This window comes from Plectropomus leopardus, chromosome 16 (genome assembly GCF_008729295.1).
Source record: "Plectropomus leopardus isolate mb chromosome 16, YSFRI_Pleo_2.0, whole genome shotgun sequence".
NCBI classification, from domain to species: domain Eukaryota; kingdom Metazoa; phylum Chordata; class Actinopteri; order Perciformes; family Serranidae; genus Plectropomus; species Plectropomus leopardus.
Genome location: NC_056478.1, coordinates 16,507,158 through 16,522,671, shown reverse-complemented (window position 1 = coordinate 16,522,671; position 15,514 = coordinate 16,507,158). Strand labels below are relative to the sequence as shown.

The window sequence follows — 15,514 nt, the reverse complement described above, 5'->3', positions numbered from 1 at the left end:
TACAGAAAATGTCCCCTGTGACAGTCTGTAAGTTGGCAAGTGTATGTCCAAATAAATTAACTTTTTTTTTAGAACCAAAATTGCCAGCTGGGTTCCCTAATAAAAGCCTGTCAATCAACCAAATGATTAACTGACTTATCATTACAGCTGTACTTATACAAATTGTTGGGTACTCAGTGATGGCAGTGTTGGTTGCCAGAATTAAACCAGTTTATGAGGCTTCATTTTGGGAAGTCATTTATCCCGTGTCTCACCAGAATCGGCCAGGACAAGGCCCAACTGATTTCTTCTGGCATATGCCGATTCTGGGTCAGTGCTGGGCAAGTTCATTTTTGGCAATAGCCTAGTGGTGGTAGTATAAGCAGATTGAATTAAACCACTTTAACTGGCTTGATTAAAATGTGCAGATATATGATAACATAATAATATAATAATATGGACATACCAAAGTTTAAGTACCTTGAAATAGTACAGTACTTCAATATATGTACTTGTCATTTTCATGTAAGTGGTATTTTAATTTAATTTAATTTAATTTAATTTAATTTAATTTAATTTAATTTAATTTAATTTAATTTAATTTAATTTAATTTAATTTTATTCTGTATATTTTGTTTCACAAAGAATTGTTTAGGTTTTCAGATTTAGATTTAAGCAGTAAAACAAGACCTTTATTGTGAAATCCAAACCTGTAGACCGGAAATGTTTTTGCAGTATCACCCGGTTTCAGGTTTCGCCGCCAGTACAATGAAAAGCTAACGGCTCGTGGGTGCTGTCAAGCCTGTTTTTACCCCCAAAAAATAACTAAAATATGTCGCTTTCATCTGCGCGCTCATTCCTGTCTGAGGCTTGTTATGGCGAACAGGAGCTGGACGCTAATTCCGCTCTCCTGGAGCTGGACAAGGGTACGTTAGCTGCGTTAGCATGCTAGCTCGTTAGCACCGGTTGAAGTCTGGTTCTGTGTGTTCCGTCTTCTCTGTGTGTCGGTGTTTGCTAAGTGTAGCTGTCTATATAAGACGTCCCTGCTTTGTTGTGACCAGTGAAATTGCTTATTTTCCAGGGTTGCGGTCGGGAAAGCTGGGGGAGCAGTGTGAGGCTGTGGTGCTCTTTCCCAAACTCTTCCAGAAGTACCCTTTCCCCATCCTCATCAACTCTGCTTTTCTGAAGCTAGCTGACATCTTCAGACTCGGGTATGGATGCTGTGTGACTTTGTACAAAGACGACAGTTGCTCGATGACAAGTATTATTAGTTTCCGATTCTGATCAAAGCTTTAAACCATATTTTAATGGTTTATAATAAAACCAACTGTCACGCCTAAAGTTGTCGGTATATGAGGTTCACTTAGTCAATATAGTAACACAGTGTACTGAGAAAATTACAACAGTTTTTAGCATGTCAGGGGCACTGGGTAAATTCTGGCGCCCTATCTTTGAATACCTGTCACATGTGTGTGGCAAAACATTTGATCCCAAATACAAAATGAGCAACATTCTGGGGTCTTGCTCTCTCTCTATATATCTATGTTTTGCCACACACATGTGACAGGTATTCATAGATAGTCTTCATTTATTTAATATACATGCAATTATGTATGTTGACCTTGGAAGAGAGGGGCGGTTGGAATGGGGAGGGGGGTTCAGAGTGGGAGACATCACCTTTAACTCTGCACCGTTTCCTTTCAGTAGACAAATTAAAAATAAGGTTAATTAAAAAAGGGAAAAAGAAGATTACAAGAGCATTTCATCTTGATGTTATACACACCTCTCAAAAATACTTGAGTTCAACAGCATGACAGTCCTTATCCTGAAAGTTGAATATAAGCTTCTCTAAAGCAGTTTTAGGTCTTTTTTTAAAGCTAACGACCAAGTGTTTATCAGGTAAAACTACTCATAGTTTTCTGGTTACAACTGCTTGATTTTATTAATTTAATGTGGCTTTTGATGAAATATGTTATTTTTTTATTTGTAACTTTAAGTAACCTTAAGTAACATGGCTTTGGTGTGTGATGAGTGATACTGATTGTATTTTATTTTATTTTTTGGTTGTTTTCCAACTTATACAACTCAGATACACATAAAAAATCAATAATTGTGGTACAGTTGTCTTTGTTTATGAAAGCTTGTCTCTCTGATTTCAGGAACAACTTTCTGCGCCTCTGTGTGCTCAAAGTAACTCAACAGAGTGAGAAACATCTCGAAAAGATCCTCAATGTGGACGAATTTGTCAAAAGGGTATTTTCGGTCATCCATAGCAATGACCCTGTGGCCAGAGCCATCACTCTTAGGTAATAATACTAAAGTTTTACACAACAGGCCTGACTGTTGGCACAGGATTTCTAATTCAGAATGGTGGTGACACCAACATATGTTGACACTGTACTTAAAACCAACCGTTTCTCTGTTCCTCTTCAGGATGCTTGGTAGTTTGGCCTCTATCATCCCAGACAGGAAGAATGCCCACCACAGTATTCGTCAAAGTCTGGACTCTCATGATAATGTGGAAGTGGAAGCAGCCATATTTGCTGCCGCAAGCTTCTCTGCACAGTCAAAGTAAGGAAAACTGCTGTACCTGAGCATTGGTCCGTGTACTTTAAATGGGATGTTGTTTTGATAACAGAAATTTGGTGTGTTTTATTTGATTTCAGAGACTTTGCAGCAGGGATTTGCAACAAAGTCAGCGAGATGATCCAAGGTAAAATCTGTCTATTCTGTACGAAGTAATTCCCAGATCACTTTTGAAACAAGAAGTGCTGTGCTTATCAACTTTTTTTACAAGCTTTGGCTGTTTCGTACACATTCCAGACAACTATCCAAACTGTAAATAAAAACAAATCAAACCCTAAATCAGGTGATTTATACTGGATGCATCCAAAGAGCTCTTAAGATGACTTTTTAAAACTTTTATTGGGGCACCTGGTAGCTCTCCTGGTAGAGTGAGTACACAACCATGTACTGGGTTTGTGTCCTCGCAGAGCGGCTGCAAGTTCAACTCCAACTTGTGGCCGTTTGCATTCTTTCATCTCCTCTCTCTCTCTCTCTTTCTCTCTCTCTCTCTCTCTCTCTCTCTCTCTCTCTCTCTCTCTCCATCTCCATCTCTCTCCAATAGTATTAAATTGGGGTCTTTGTGAACATTATTGTCCACACAAAATGAACACAGTCCAGTTTCAGTCAAGGACAGCTTTGGAAATAAGTGTTTTTAGAAATGCTTTTAAGTGCTATCCTCGAGTCATTGTGCATTTCATGACAAAAAAAATCAAATAATTTGATAATTAACATTAAACATGCAACTCTGAAATTACAGTCCATTCAAAAAACACCAATCACCAACTAAAGAATATACAAATGTCTCTGTATATTTGGAGTAAACATTTGGAGATAAACTGTGAATACAGGTTCCTGCAAAATCCACAAATCATTTACGTAACTTGTTACTATTCATCAGATGTGTTGTTGGTATGCTCATTTTGTCTTTTATAGAGCGTTTCATTATGAATCTATGTCTCAACCTCAGGTTTAGACACTCCAGTGGAGCTGAAGCTGAAGTTGATCCCCATGCTGCAGCACATGCACCATGATGCCAGCTTGGCCTCCAGCAGCAGAGAGCTTCTACAGCAGCTGGGCAACTCTTACCCCTCCACCCCCATGGTCATCGTCACCCTGCACACCTTCACCCAGCTGGCTGCGTCCTCCCTCATCGATATACCAAAACAGGTATTATCATGACAGAGCTGTACATGGTTGTTATTTTAGTTTTTTAAGGGCTGGGCAAAAGAGCGGTGAAGTAATGTGTCCTAAAACACGGAGGTCTGTAAGCATTTTTGCACTTCGGGTTCCCTCGTCTCAAAGTCTATGGTTTTTTTTTAATAGGTTTTCGGTAAAATGCCTTAAATAAGGTCTGTGGTTAACACAGGCTAAAGATATTTAGACGTTTTGTTTTGCAACATAAAATGTGTCAGTGTAAACCCAATTTTTGAACTTTTAAGGTTTTACACGTCTTAAAAAGGCAGTTGCTAACAAGCGGCTAAATTGGACTACAGTGTTTGTCGGGGACATTAGACGTCATCACACCGAAACTACTACTGAGACGAGCAATTGATGTAGCCATGATCATTATCTAGATCAGGTCACGCTAACAGGAGAGAGTTTTGTAGAAAATTAAGAGCGCTGAACGATTGTTGTTGCACGATTCGGGGTGTTGACGTTTAAGTTGTGCGACCACGATGTAGTTTGTTTCTAGCCTAACAATAGCTTTTTGCTACAGGCGATTTCATTTATGCTTCAAAACACACAAAAGTGGTGTTCATCTGTGAAGATTATCATGCTGAACAAAACATGCAAGTATCATAAACTTGTGTTTGTCACAGAGTTTGTTTGTTTTTTTCCAATATTTTTATTATACTTTTTAACTTCCAACAAACAAACAGACAAATCGAAAAATACATTGTAGTACAAGAAAGACACACTAGCCGCGCAAACTACATTTCTCACCTAAATCCAAAAAACTGGGACCTGGGGTTACAGCTTGTTGCTGTGTGATAAGCTACAGAAAATTCAACAGCGCCCAGCAGCACAACATGGGAATGCTGATAAAAGTGCAAAATACCTACTGTAGTTTTTTGACTAAATGGAAGACCCAGAATTGTGCATTTTTGACTTTAAACTATTATTGATGTAGCTGTGTTGCTATAATTAACATTTGCACTCTTTCAGCTTTTCAAAAAAATCTAAATAATTTACTTTTTAATTGTTTCCTTATGTGCACAGTTGCAGCTCCTCCTTCAATACCTGAAAGATGACCCACGGAAAGCTGTGAAGAGACTCGCAATTAATGACCTGAAGCTCCTGGCTAAAAAGGCTCCTCATCTTTGGATCAGAGAAAACACTCAGGTAGAGTCACAGTTGCACTGGCGGTTGTCGTGGTGTTGGTATAAACTCTGTTGGTAATCTATTGCAGGAGTGTCCAAACTTTTTTGAGTGGGGGCCAGATTAGATAATAGGAAAATAACTGGGGGCGAGCTGCTTCTTGCATCATATGGGTTATTTAAAAAAAACATATAAACAAGACAAATTCAACTGCTTCGTCTCTCAGTGAGAAAGTATTGAACTTCCCACTGCTCCCAAAGACGGCAGCCTTTGCCGTCTACTTTACGCTTCTCCGCTGTGGGCATGACAGTTAACTAGCAGGAAAGGTCTGATACCGCCTGTTTATGAAAACTCATTAGCTCTGCCTGCGAAGATCCTGAATGGTGCATGTCTACAAATTGTGTGGTGGTCCTGCCATCATGAGGTGAATGGCAAAAATGCAAAGTGATTAATGTTGTGTGTTGGGCCACATATAATATATTTTGAGAGACAAGCTGGGGGACAAGAGACAAGCTTAAAATCATTCTGAGGGCCACGCCTGGCCCCTAGGCGGGACTTTGGACATGCCTGATACGTGTTTCATCTCCGCAGACCCTGTGTGAATGTGCCTTGAGCAGCCCTTACAACAGTTTGAAGCTTGGGATGTTGGCTGTTCTCTCCACCCTCTCTGGAACAATTGCAATCAAGCAGTACTTTAACAATATGACAGGTTGTGTTCACTTTAAATACAACAAATTGTTGTTTATGTGTATTATTATTAATGAATGTCATTTGTACTGTGAAGAAGGGAAGGAGTTTGGACTGATGTGTGTTCCTCTCAAATATTCTCCTCAGGTGGCTCCTCAGTTCCCCCCCGGCTCACTGACCTGGTTAAACTGGCACAAGAATGCTGTTACCACAGCAACCTGGCAGTGGCGGCTCATGGGGTCATAGTGCTCTCAAACATTTCTATTTCCTGTCCAGACAAAGGTTAGTTACAGCCGTTAATGCCCCGGGTTTGGGATTCTTAAATGTATACATTTTCCAAAAATATGTATATTTTTTAAAATTGTTTTTTATGTGCTTATTGTGTTATAAGATTCCATTACCTTATATTTCATGTCTTTTTATTTACTGCTGTTCTTTAATGGAGCCTCTCAGAGAAAATATTTCACATAATCGTACTTGAGATAACCACAGTGACGATAAACATTTTGATTTTTGATTCTCTTAAAGCCAGTTGTGCATTAATGGCTTCATCTCATTTTCTGCCCACTGAATTTTGCTCTTGTGTGCCAAGGCTCAGTGTTGCTGTTTGTATTTCTCCTCCAGACATAGTGAAGCTGGAGCAGGACACAGTTCTGGGAGTGGAGTCTCTTCTGATGCTTTGCAGTCAGGACAGCAGCCCCAGCGCACAGGCCACACTCAAAGTAAGACAACTTTAAACCACAAGGCAGAGGGCACTGACTGTATGCAGGGCTGCAACTAATGATTGTTTGTTACCAGTTTATCTGTTGTTTATTTTCTTGTTTCATCGATCAATTGTTTGTTCTACAAAACATTAGAAAACAGTGAGAAAAGCACCTCACAGTATCCTTGAGCCTAAAGTGACCTCATCAAATGTCTTGTTTTGTTCAACCAACATTTCCAAACCCAAAAATATTAAATTAATAATAATATAAGACCAAGGAAAGCGGTAGATCCTCACATTTGAAACACTTTTTTGGGGTATTTTTGCTCGATAAATGATTTGTAATACCCATCCCTCTACTCTTCATTCCTAGACAACCCTCACCTCATTGGTCAAACTGCTGAAAAGTCGGCCCCACCTCAGCCAATCAGCGGTGGAATTCCTGCTCGGCCAGCTCCACCTATCCTGTGACTCCTCTCGCGTTCTCATGTGCCACGCTCTGGCAGCCATCGCCACCCACCTGCCAGTGCTGGGCGATGGGATGCTGGGAGATCTGGTGGACCTCTACAGAGTGGCCAGTCACTCCTCCACTGACAAGCAGCAAGAGCTTCTGGTGAGAGACGGCATGAGTCAAACATCAGCTGCTGTTGAGACAGGAAAATAAAGATTTTAGAGTCTGTAGCTTTTATGTTTTCAGCACAGGAGACTCACAAAAGCATTTACATGACAGTGAAGTTCTAAGTGTGTTATATGTACACTATGTCCTGCTCATGCAAACCTGTTTTCGGTTGGAGTTAGATGCAAGGAAAGCTGACAGTGCATTCGTCTTTAAAAAGGCTTTCTTGTTTTTATACTCATTTTAATACCCTTGCAAGTATCTGATTATGGATTTCAACACTCATCTCTCCCACTGTGTGCTGCAGGTTTCCTTAGCAACAGTGATTTTTGTTGCTAGCCAGTCGTCTCTGTCAGCTGAAGTGAAGACAGTCATCAAACAGCAGCTGGAGAACGTTGCTAATGGCTGGACGGTGTACCGCATCGCACGACAGGCTTCACGCATGGTAATCTCATCTGTTTACCTTAAACGTAATTGAACCTGTGCTATAAAATGGCTTAACCCTTAAGTGTTTTGTAGAGCTGGTAAAGTGGAAGCATCTGTTTGCAATAATGAAAAGGTGTCACAAAAGCTGCAGAAACCACAGATATTGTACTGCCAAAATCACACACCTGAAATGTTATCATTTATTTTTAGGGATGCCACGAGTTCTCCAGTGAGCTGTACCAGAGTCTGCGGACCCGTGTGGCATCAGAGCATTTCTACTTCTGGTTGAACAGCCTGAAGGAGTTTTCTCAGGCAGAGCAGTGCTTGAGTCATGTAGAGGACGGAGACTACAGTGGAGCCATGAGCGCCATCGCCGAGGCTCTGCGCTCCTACCAAAAGGGCATCGCTTCCCTCACAGTAAGATAACTGCCAGGCATCTGCCTGTCAAGAAATATTAATACAATTCATCCTCCTACTTCACCAGTGACAGATGCTTAGGGGTAGTTGAGGATTTTTTGAAGTGGGGTTGTATGAGGTACTTACATGTCGTCAATGCATTACCTGCAGTTGATGGCGGTCGGCACAACCGCAGTTTGGAGAAGCAGGTACCACAAAAGCTGTGCGTTGTACTGCAGTGGAGGAGGGCAGCGGCAAAACGCATTTTAGCCAACAACAACAACAACAAAGAAAATCAGTATAAGTTTAGGAGTACGCTATATTTGGAATATTTTAGCCACTGTACCTTGCTATCAGACAGCCATTTCTGACAGGAAAATGAAGCCATTATTTCTCTTCTCTTCAAAGCCACCAGATTCTTTTGCCAAAAACTGTCATTTTAAGTGGCTAATCAAATGCTGGTCTGCTGCTGCATCAGTTAGTAAGTTTGTGTCATTGTATGACTTTGAATCAAATCTAACCATTTAAAAGACCAAAATCACAAAATAACAAATACTAGGGGTAGAAAGCTGTAAGATTTTAAAGCAAATTGAGATAAAAGACGCTCAGAAAATACATACGTTGATCATGGTGAAGTTAATTTTCAAGATAATTGTGAATATTACATCCAGCAGTAACCAAAGAGACCGCTCGGCTACCTACAGAGGCTCTGCAAAAAGAGGCTCTGTACGTACCAATCTAAAGAAAAAAGATCATGCCTTTTCAAACAGTTGAAAATACTGGCTTTTTAAAGTTTTACAATTTTTGTTTCTTTTTTTTCCACAAAAAAAGATTTTCACTCAAAGAAAGATGTGTCCTATATGTGATGGAATAAAAAATATTTGTTTTTTGACTAAATGTAAGGTAAAGTTATATCATCCCACGCCTAACACAAACAACCTAACAGATGGAGGCAGCAGTAGGCCAGCAGCTCCTTTATTCTGCTGGTAAAATTACTGTTTTTGTCAAAGAAGTCTGGTGTCTTTAAAGAGAGCAACGCTAGCATCTTCAGGACCTTGTTAAGAAGGGCTGTCTGACAGCAAGATAAAGTATTGAAAATATTTTTCACATAGCATACATTTGAACTAATGTCTATTTTGTAGGTGGCTAAAATATGGTTTGCATCCCCTGTCCACTGAACCGCACTTAAAAAAAAATCCAAATTACTCTTTTAAAGCTGCAGCCACTCAATAGTCTTGTATTAAAGCTGACCTCACAGCATCTCAAATTGTTAATGGATTAACTCCCCTGATAACTGACTGTATCTTGTTAGTTCAATTCAACAAGACGCCGTGTCACTCTTTAACTGTCGTGTTTATGTGCTGTTATCTGATTAATGCCCTCCCTCCAGGCTGCCAGCACTCCTCTGAGCCCGCTTACATTCCAGTGTGAGTTCATCAAGCTACGGATCGACACCCTGCAAGCCCTGTCGCAGCTCATTTGTACGTGCAACAGCTTAAAAACCAGCCCTCCTCCGGCCATTGCCACCACCATCGCCCTCACCTCAGGCAATGACCTGCAGCGGTGCGGCCGTATCTCAATGCAGGTAAAGATAGTGTGGTAATCACAGTCGCTGTGCGCCTGCAGGGAATGGCTACAGGTAGTCTTGTTGTAACATGCTATAGCACACAAGACACTCACCAAATTGCTAGATGGCATCAATTTGAGAACTTGTGACACATATCATTTATCCGGACTAAAATTTCATGTGAGAAAATGAAATTTAGTTTATCACCAAGCCACTACTGTTTTTCTTTTTCCCAGATGAAGGTTTGCATGGATGAGTTCAGAAGTCTGGCAGCTCGTTACGCTGATTTACACCAGTCGTCGTTTGATGCTGATTATGCCACGCTTCGAAATGTGGAGCTGTATCCTCAAACATGTCTCCGTCACATCCTCTGGTTTCTCTGCTGTTGTGTCTTCTTTCTTTAATGTCAGACATTTTTCTTTAACGGTCTGCTCAGACAACAACAGAGCTGTTTGCTTGTCTCCCATGTGATAGAGGCACTGATACTGGACCCGCAGGCAGCCAGGTAAGAGCTGCTGTGGCCCAGAATGTGTGAATTTGTTGGTGATGGTGTTTAGGAGAAAGTTTCATTAATTTTTTGTGTAAATTGCATTGTTTGTCATTTCTAAACATTTGAGAAAACTGCTACCTTTATTATTAAACTTGAGTCAAAGAGCTGAAGTTGTATTCTCCATGGTAAACAGCAAATAAAGTAGGAGGAAAAAATGTCAACGTCAATGTTTAAATGCATCATATTGAATTTTTCAAGAAATGCAGTCATGCTTTAACTGCAGAGTGATGCATGGCTGTATCTTCTTTTTGTTAGCTGCACATTTAATATAGATGACATAATGGAAAGCATTTTATTTCATTAGATTTTTCACTGTACCTTGTACCTGAGTGTTTCTGTTGAAAGTGCTCACATTCCCCGGAGCCATTCTCCCCTGCAGTCATTTGTCTGTAACAGATTGTCTCTGTCCGTCTCTGTTATCTAGTTTTCAGGAGTACGGCACCCTGGGGTCGGTCCAGACAGAGAGTGAATATGAGCGGCGGATGATGTCAGTCTTCAGTCGTGTGTTGGAGGAAGTGGAGGGCCTCACCAAGAAACACCCTCCAGTTTCACACCTGGTAAGTTTAATATGAGCACCTCGTGATCACAGATACTTTAATAATTTAGCTGACAGACAAATGCTCTGCATTGATATAGTGTTAGTTATGTGGTGAATTTGTTGAGTCGAGCTGAATCTGCTGCTTCACCTATTTTTGTTGAGTGTTTGTTGAGTATGAGTGTTTGCTTTTAAATTGTTAATTTTTATTTTGGATATTATTGGAAGCACACTTTCTTTATTGTTATATGCACAATTACAGAGAAGCAGTGGTTGGTAATTAAAAATCTAAGAACTCAGATTCCCTTCAACAATGCTCATCAAATCCTGTATGTAAAGAGAGAACAAGTAAAAAAAGAGAATTTAAGATATGAGGAATGATATTTGTTTGCAGTCTTTGCAAATGAACTGAATGAATAAACTGAATATAAAAAGGAAAAGTAGTAAATATGCCTGTGAGAGGTAAGGCAAAGTTACAATGTAATGTTATAGAATGACTCATACCTGTATGCGTCTTTACTGCATATTGTCCATACAGGCCTGTTAATAACTGTTGTTTTTTAAGTTAAACAGGACCTGTTTGCAAAAAGATGAAGCAAAATGACAAAAACTTGAAAATAAGTTGCAGCTAATTGCTTACAATGTCAATAAAGACGATGGATTTTTTTTTACTGTCTTGTTTTGCAGCATACAGGCTGTCTCTGTGATGCTGTCATAGCTCTGCTCAAGGTCCCGCTGTCTTTCCAGAGGTATTTCTTCCAGAAGCTTCAGTCAACAAGCATTAAGGTACAGAAACTCAATTTATCATCAAATGGTTAAGATATAGATTGTCCCGATACACACTACAAACTGCATATTTTTCCTCCTACCTGTAGTGCTTTTAAAGAGAATTAAAAAAACACATACATACAACCTTTTCACAGTGAAAGAGAATAAAATGACAGTTATCAAGTAAATGTTTTCATCTCCTGCTGTCACAAGCACAAGCCTCTCGTCCATTAATAGATGCAGTAGATGGTCTGTTTAGTAACCGGATCATGATTTCTGGAAAGAGACATAAGCCACATTTGCATCGCCTATTCAAGGCAGGAAAAGCAAGCCGTTTTGTTGCCTTGCCATTCTGTATATAACGTTCGATTGCAGAAAAAGGGACAGAGTGGTCTCGCCTCTGAGCCGAGACAGGAGGTATTAACAGCGCCGTGACAACGTCAGCGTTAAAGTAAAGCCGGCAGAAGTCTCCATGGGTGTGACGTTTTGACGTGTTTATGTGTGTGACCCACTGCAGGAGAATTAAAAAGCAGTTGTTGGCAATTAGTGGCTAATACAAAGAAGAAGAACAGAGGGAGCAAATGTCCGCAAACTGGGAAAACAATGATATTCGGGCGCCCCTTACCCTCCGAGCACAGGATGAGATCAGCCGCCATATAACAGTGACAATAAATGTTTGTGATTGACATGTTATGTGTTTGTTATTGTTTAGAAAGAGCTGCCGATGGATATAATCTATGTCACACTAGAGGCGGATGCCGTTTTGTTACATGTCACGCCCGTCATGCCTCTTTTGATTGTGTGATGCAGCGATGCAGTATAAATTAACACACTGGAGCAGAGTGATGCCGCCGTTGTTTGGTTCTGTGTAAAAACGTAGGGGCGGTATAGGACGGGGACTTAGCTGCGGCTCATACTACAATCTCTGTGTAAAAGCAGCTATTGCTATTGAGTTTTGTTTTTTTTTAAATTGGCGCTTTGAACAGCTGAGTACCATCTAATTCCATTATTTTCTAGAGAAGGCCGACATCTCTATGGCTGATATCTCCAACACTCAGAAACTCCCACCAAAACAGTCTAGACTGATAATCAGCTCTGCAGGATTTTTGATTTTTGGGTGAACAGTCCCTTTAATGATCACTTAATTAACAAAATGAAAAATGGGAAATCCTTAAAAAGACCAACATTCCCTCAAACTTTTCCTTAAGTTTGTTTTTTTAAATCACTTAACCAGCATACACAGCAAATGCAAAGGATGTTTATTTTTATCAGAGTAGATAAAGGTTGTCACGCAGGCTCACTGCTGACTGACAGCAGCAGCTCAGTCTGAGGGAACATGCAGTGCAGTTGCAGCTATATATGACAGTCTTTCTTTAGCTCTCTTAAGGCTGACACATGAACGTCTTTTTTACATTTTTCCAGCTCGCCCTCTCTCCTTCCCCACGGACGCCGAGTGAACCGATCCCAGTGCAGAGCAGCCAGCAGCTGACTCTGAAGGTGGAGGGGGTGGTGCAGCACGGTTCAACGCCAGGACTCTTCAGGAAAATCCAGTCCGTCTGTCTGAATGTCACTTCAGTCCTCCAGAGCAAGACGGGACCTGACTACAAGGTATCTCGTGTTTGCCTTCATCTTTGCTCAGAAATGCAAATATTTGAACATCATTGTGTCCTTTTTATTATACAGCATAGAGGATATTCCAATTTTGTTTTTGTATTAAAGCTCGTATCTTATTTTTGAAACTGTATAAGCAGGGTTCCCACGGATCCTTAAAAAAATCTTAAAAGGCATTGACTTAATTAATCTAAAAATAAGGCCTTAATTGGTATTAAATTGACTTAAATTAAGTTTCAAAAGTCTTAAAAATGCTCAGACATGGGGAGTAGGATTTAGGAATTGTTTTTTCTTACATTACATTGTAAAATGTCAAAATATTTGGTAAAAATTTCTTTTTGTTAAATAATTTCATAAATTCCTTTTCTTTAACTTGCCATGATGGGATTAATCCAAGCAGTGGACTCTCACATGCAGACTGAGAAACACAAAATCAAACAGAAACCAGGCCAGAAATGCCAGATATCTCCCACTTCTGTTGGTAAACCAAATAGATACTTTAATGACAACATAATATTTTCATCGTCTTCCATGTGACCCACTCTAAAAAGGGTTGTTTTTTTTCAACATTTGACATAGATAATCTAACTTTTTCACTGGACAAAAAAAAAAAGTCTTGTTTTATGTTACATAAAAATTTGGGCAAAATAAAATTGTCACTTTTGGTCATTAGAAAATTGGTCTTATACTTAAATCCATCTGGCCTTTAGCTTCAGGAACCCTGATAATATATATATTGTATTTATCCACAGATCATGCTTGCTCTGATGTTTGTTTTTGGTTTTTTTCCCCTGTTAGATTCCACTCGACACTAAAACTAATGAGATCGAGCAGCGGGTAGAGCCCCACAACGACTACTTCAGCACCCAGTTCTTGCTGAATTTCTCCATCTTGGGCACTCACACTGTCACTGTGGAGGCCTCTGTGGTGGACGAGAGTGGCATAGAGTGGAAGACTGGGCCTAAGACAACAGTGTCAGTTAAATCCCTGGAGGATCCTTACTCCCAGCAGCTCCGCCATCAGCTGCAGCAGGGTGGAGCTCAGCCCGCTCCTCAGAGGGGTGCATACGCTCGCTTCTAGGAAATGCCCTCTCTGTGCTTTAGCTTCAAAAAAGTTTGTGCTTTTTTACTTGACCTGTTTTGTCTCGTAGAAACGGATTATGTACATATTTTTTTCATTTATTAAAAGACAAGATTTAATTTTAATGCTCCACACAGAGTGTTATCCTTCCAAAAATAATGTTGACCAGGTGTAAAGGACACACAATATATGACCCAAAGTCCTCACATTATAGTCCTCAAATCTGGTGAAGATTTTCAGCATAAAGGTCCAAAATTGCTTTTAATTCCCTGTGCATAAACTCAATCCAATCATATTTCATGCATGTAGTTATCTCCAGTACAATTTCAGTTTTCAACGTCCTTTTATTTAGTCAACATGATGTGTAATAACATAAAGAGCCATCAGGGGGCACACCATGGTCATTCAATGGACATCACTTTCTGAAGAGCACTAACATTTCTCATTAATTCCGGACTTGTTTTAATCATAATGTTACAAAATATTACCGGTAATCTAATAGATAGTTGTGTGTTAATTCCTACAGTGTAACATTACATTTCACTATTTCTAATGATAATTTTACGATTTCCATGTTATTTTCCTCAAATTTATAACAATCTAGCTTTACACTATCCAAAATTGTAAAATGCAATAAATTATCATAATAATAATGATGCTAATTCCAGCAGCCCACGCAGTTTCCGGTTACAAATTAAACTAAATACATCAGTTTTAGCAGTGAACTCACACAGCTGATGACTGATGATGTAATCTGAAAATAACTCGCCGCCGGGAATGAGTCCAAATGATTTAAGATGTAGTCATGAGATTTAGTCATAAATTTAGAAAAGCTGTTTCTTGTCCGTAGATACTGAGACCATCAGCGAGCAGACATCAGAGAGTCTGCGCACTAAACAGCGAGAAGCTGGCGTCAGGTGAACGCACGAGCGGCAAGTGAGCGGGAATAAAAATAGAACTTCCGCGCCTTGTTTTCAAAATAAAACGTATAGCTGAACGTAGAATATGAATGTCACTTATAGTCTAACTAGAAAATAACCATTTAAAGCTTTAGTTTTATATTAAATGTTAATAAAAGAAAATTCACTGAATGATTTTCTTTATATTGATTGTTTAGCAACACTTAGAAACAGTGTGGTACTATGCAGTGTACAAAGAACAAATTTGAAACATTTTTTTAAATTGTGGACAAGTTATGCTACATTATGGTAAACTGATTTGCTATTCAAATTTTACACTTATTTAAAATAATTTTGTATTTACTTTCTCTTTTCTAACGACATGCATTGAGGTAAAGACCAATACTTTAAAATGTATCACGGATTTGGCAATTTTATAAATTGCATTTTTTTATGTGAATCTGTTCTACCCAAGTACAATATCAATTAATGTCAGTCTTGTAAATATCACTGAGTGCCGTGACCCTGTTTTGTGGATATTTAGAACTAAATGCATCTGCTTGGGAGTGGACATGAACCCAACAGCATATTTATGTCCCAGAAAATTCTGCATATGAAAACAATATTTTGTTGTCTCTTTTTTCAAGATTATTTTTTGGGCTTTTATTGCCTTTAATTGAAAGGACAGAGAGAGCATGGGGGGGGGGGGGGGGGGGGGGGGGGGGGGCATGCAGGGCTGGGGGCCAGATTTGAACTCGCAGCCGCTGCAGCGAGGACACAGTCTCTGCACATGGGGCGCTGTCCTATCCACTG

General features: G+C 39.7%; 1 protein-coding gene across 1 annotated transcript; it reads left to right on the top strand.

The window, feature by feature from the left end:
- The first annotated feature begins 721 nt into the window (after window positions 1-721).
- ints7 (integrator complex subunit 7) lies at window positions 722-14,602 on the top strand. The gene is made up of 20 exons (XM_042503314.1): window positions 722-905; window positions 1,061-1,190; window positions 2,139-2,285; window positions 2,413-2,550; window positions 2,646-2,692; window positions 3,512-3,711; window positions 4,765-4,887; window positions 5,455-5,572; window positions 5,698-5,832; window positions 6,175-6,272; window positions 6,627-6,866; window positions 7,177-7,314; window positions 7,506-7,712; window positions 9,082-9,276; window positions 9,495-9,598; window positions 9,695-9,763; window positions 10,233-10,365; window positions 11,031-11,129; window positions 12,534-12,719; window positions 13,521-14,602. The coding sequence occupies exons 1-20, from the start codon at window positions 812-814 to the stop codon at window positions 13,800-13,802; spliced, it is 2,883 nt and encodes a 960-aa protein (XP_042359248.1). The 5' UTR covers window positions 722-811; the 3' UTR covers window positions 13,803-14,602.
- Window positions 14,603-15,514: the final 912 nt, after the last annotated feature.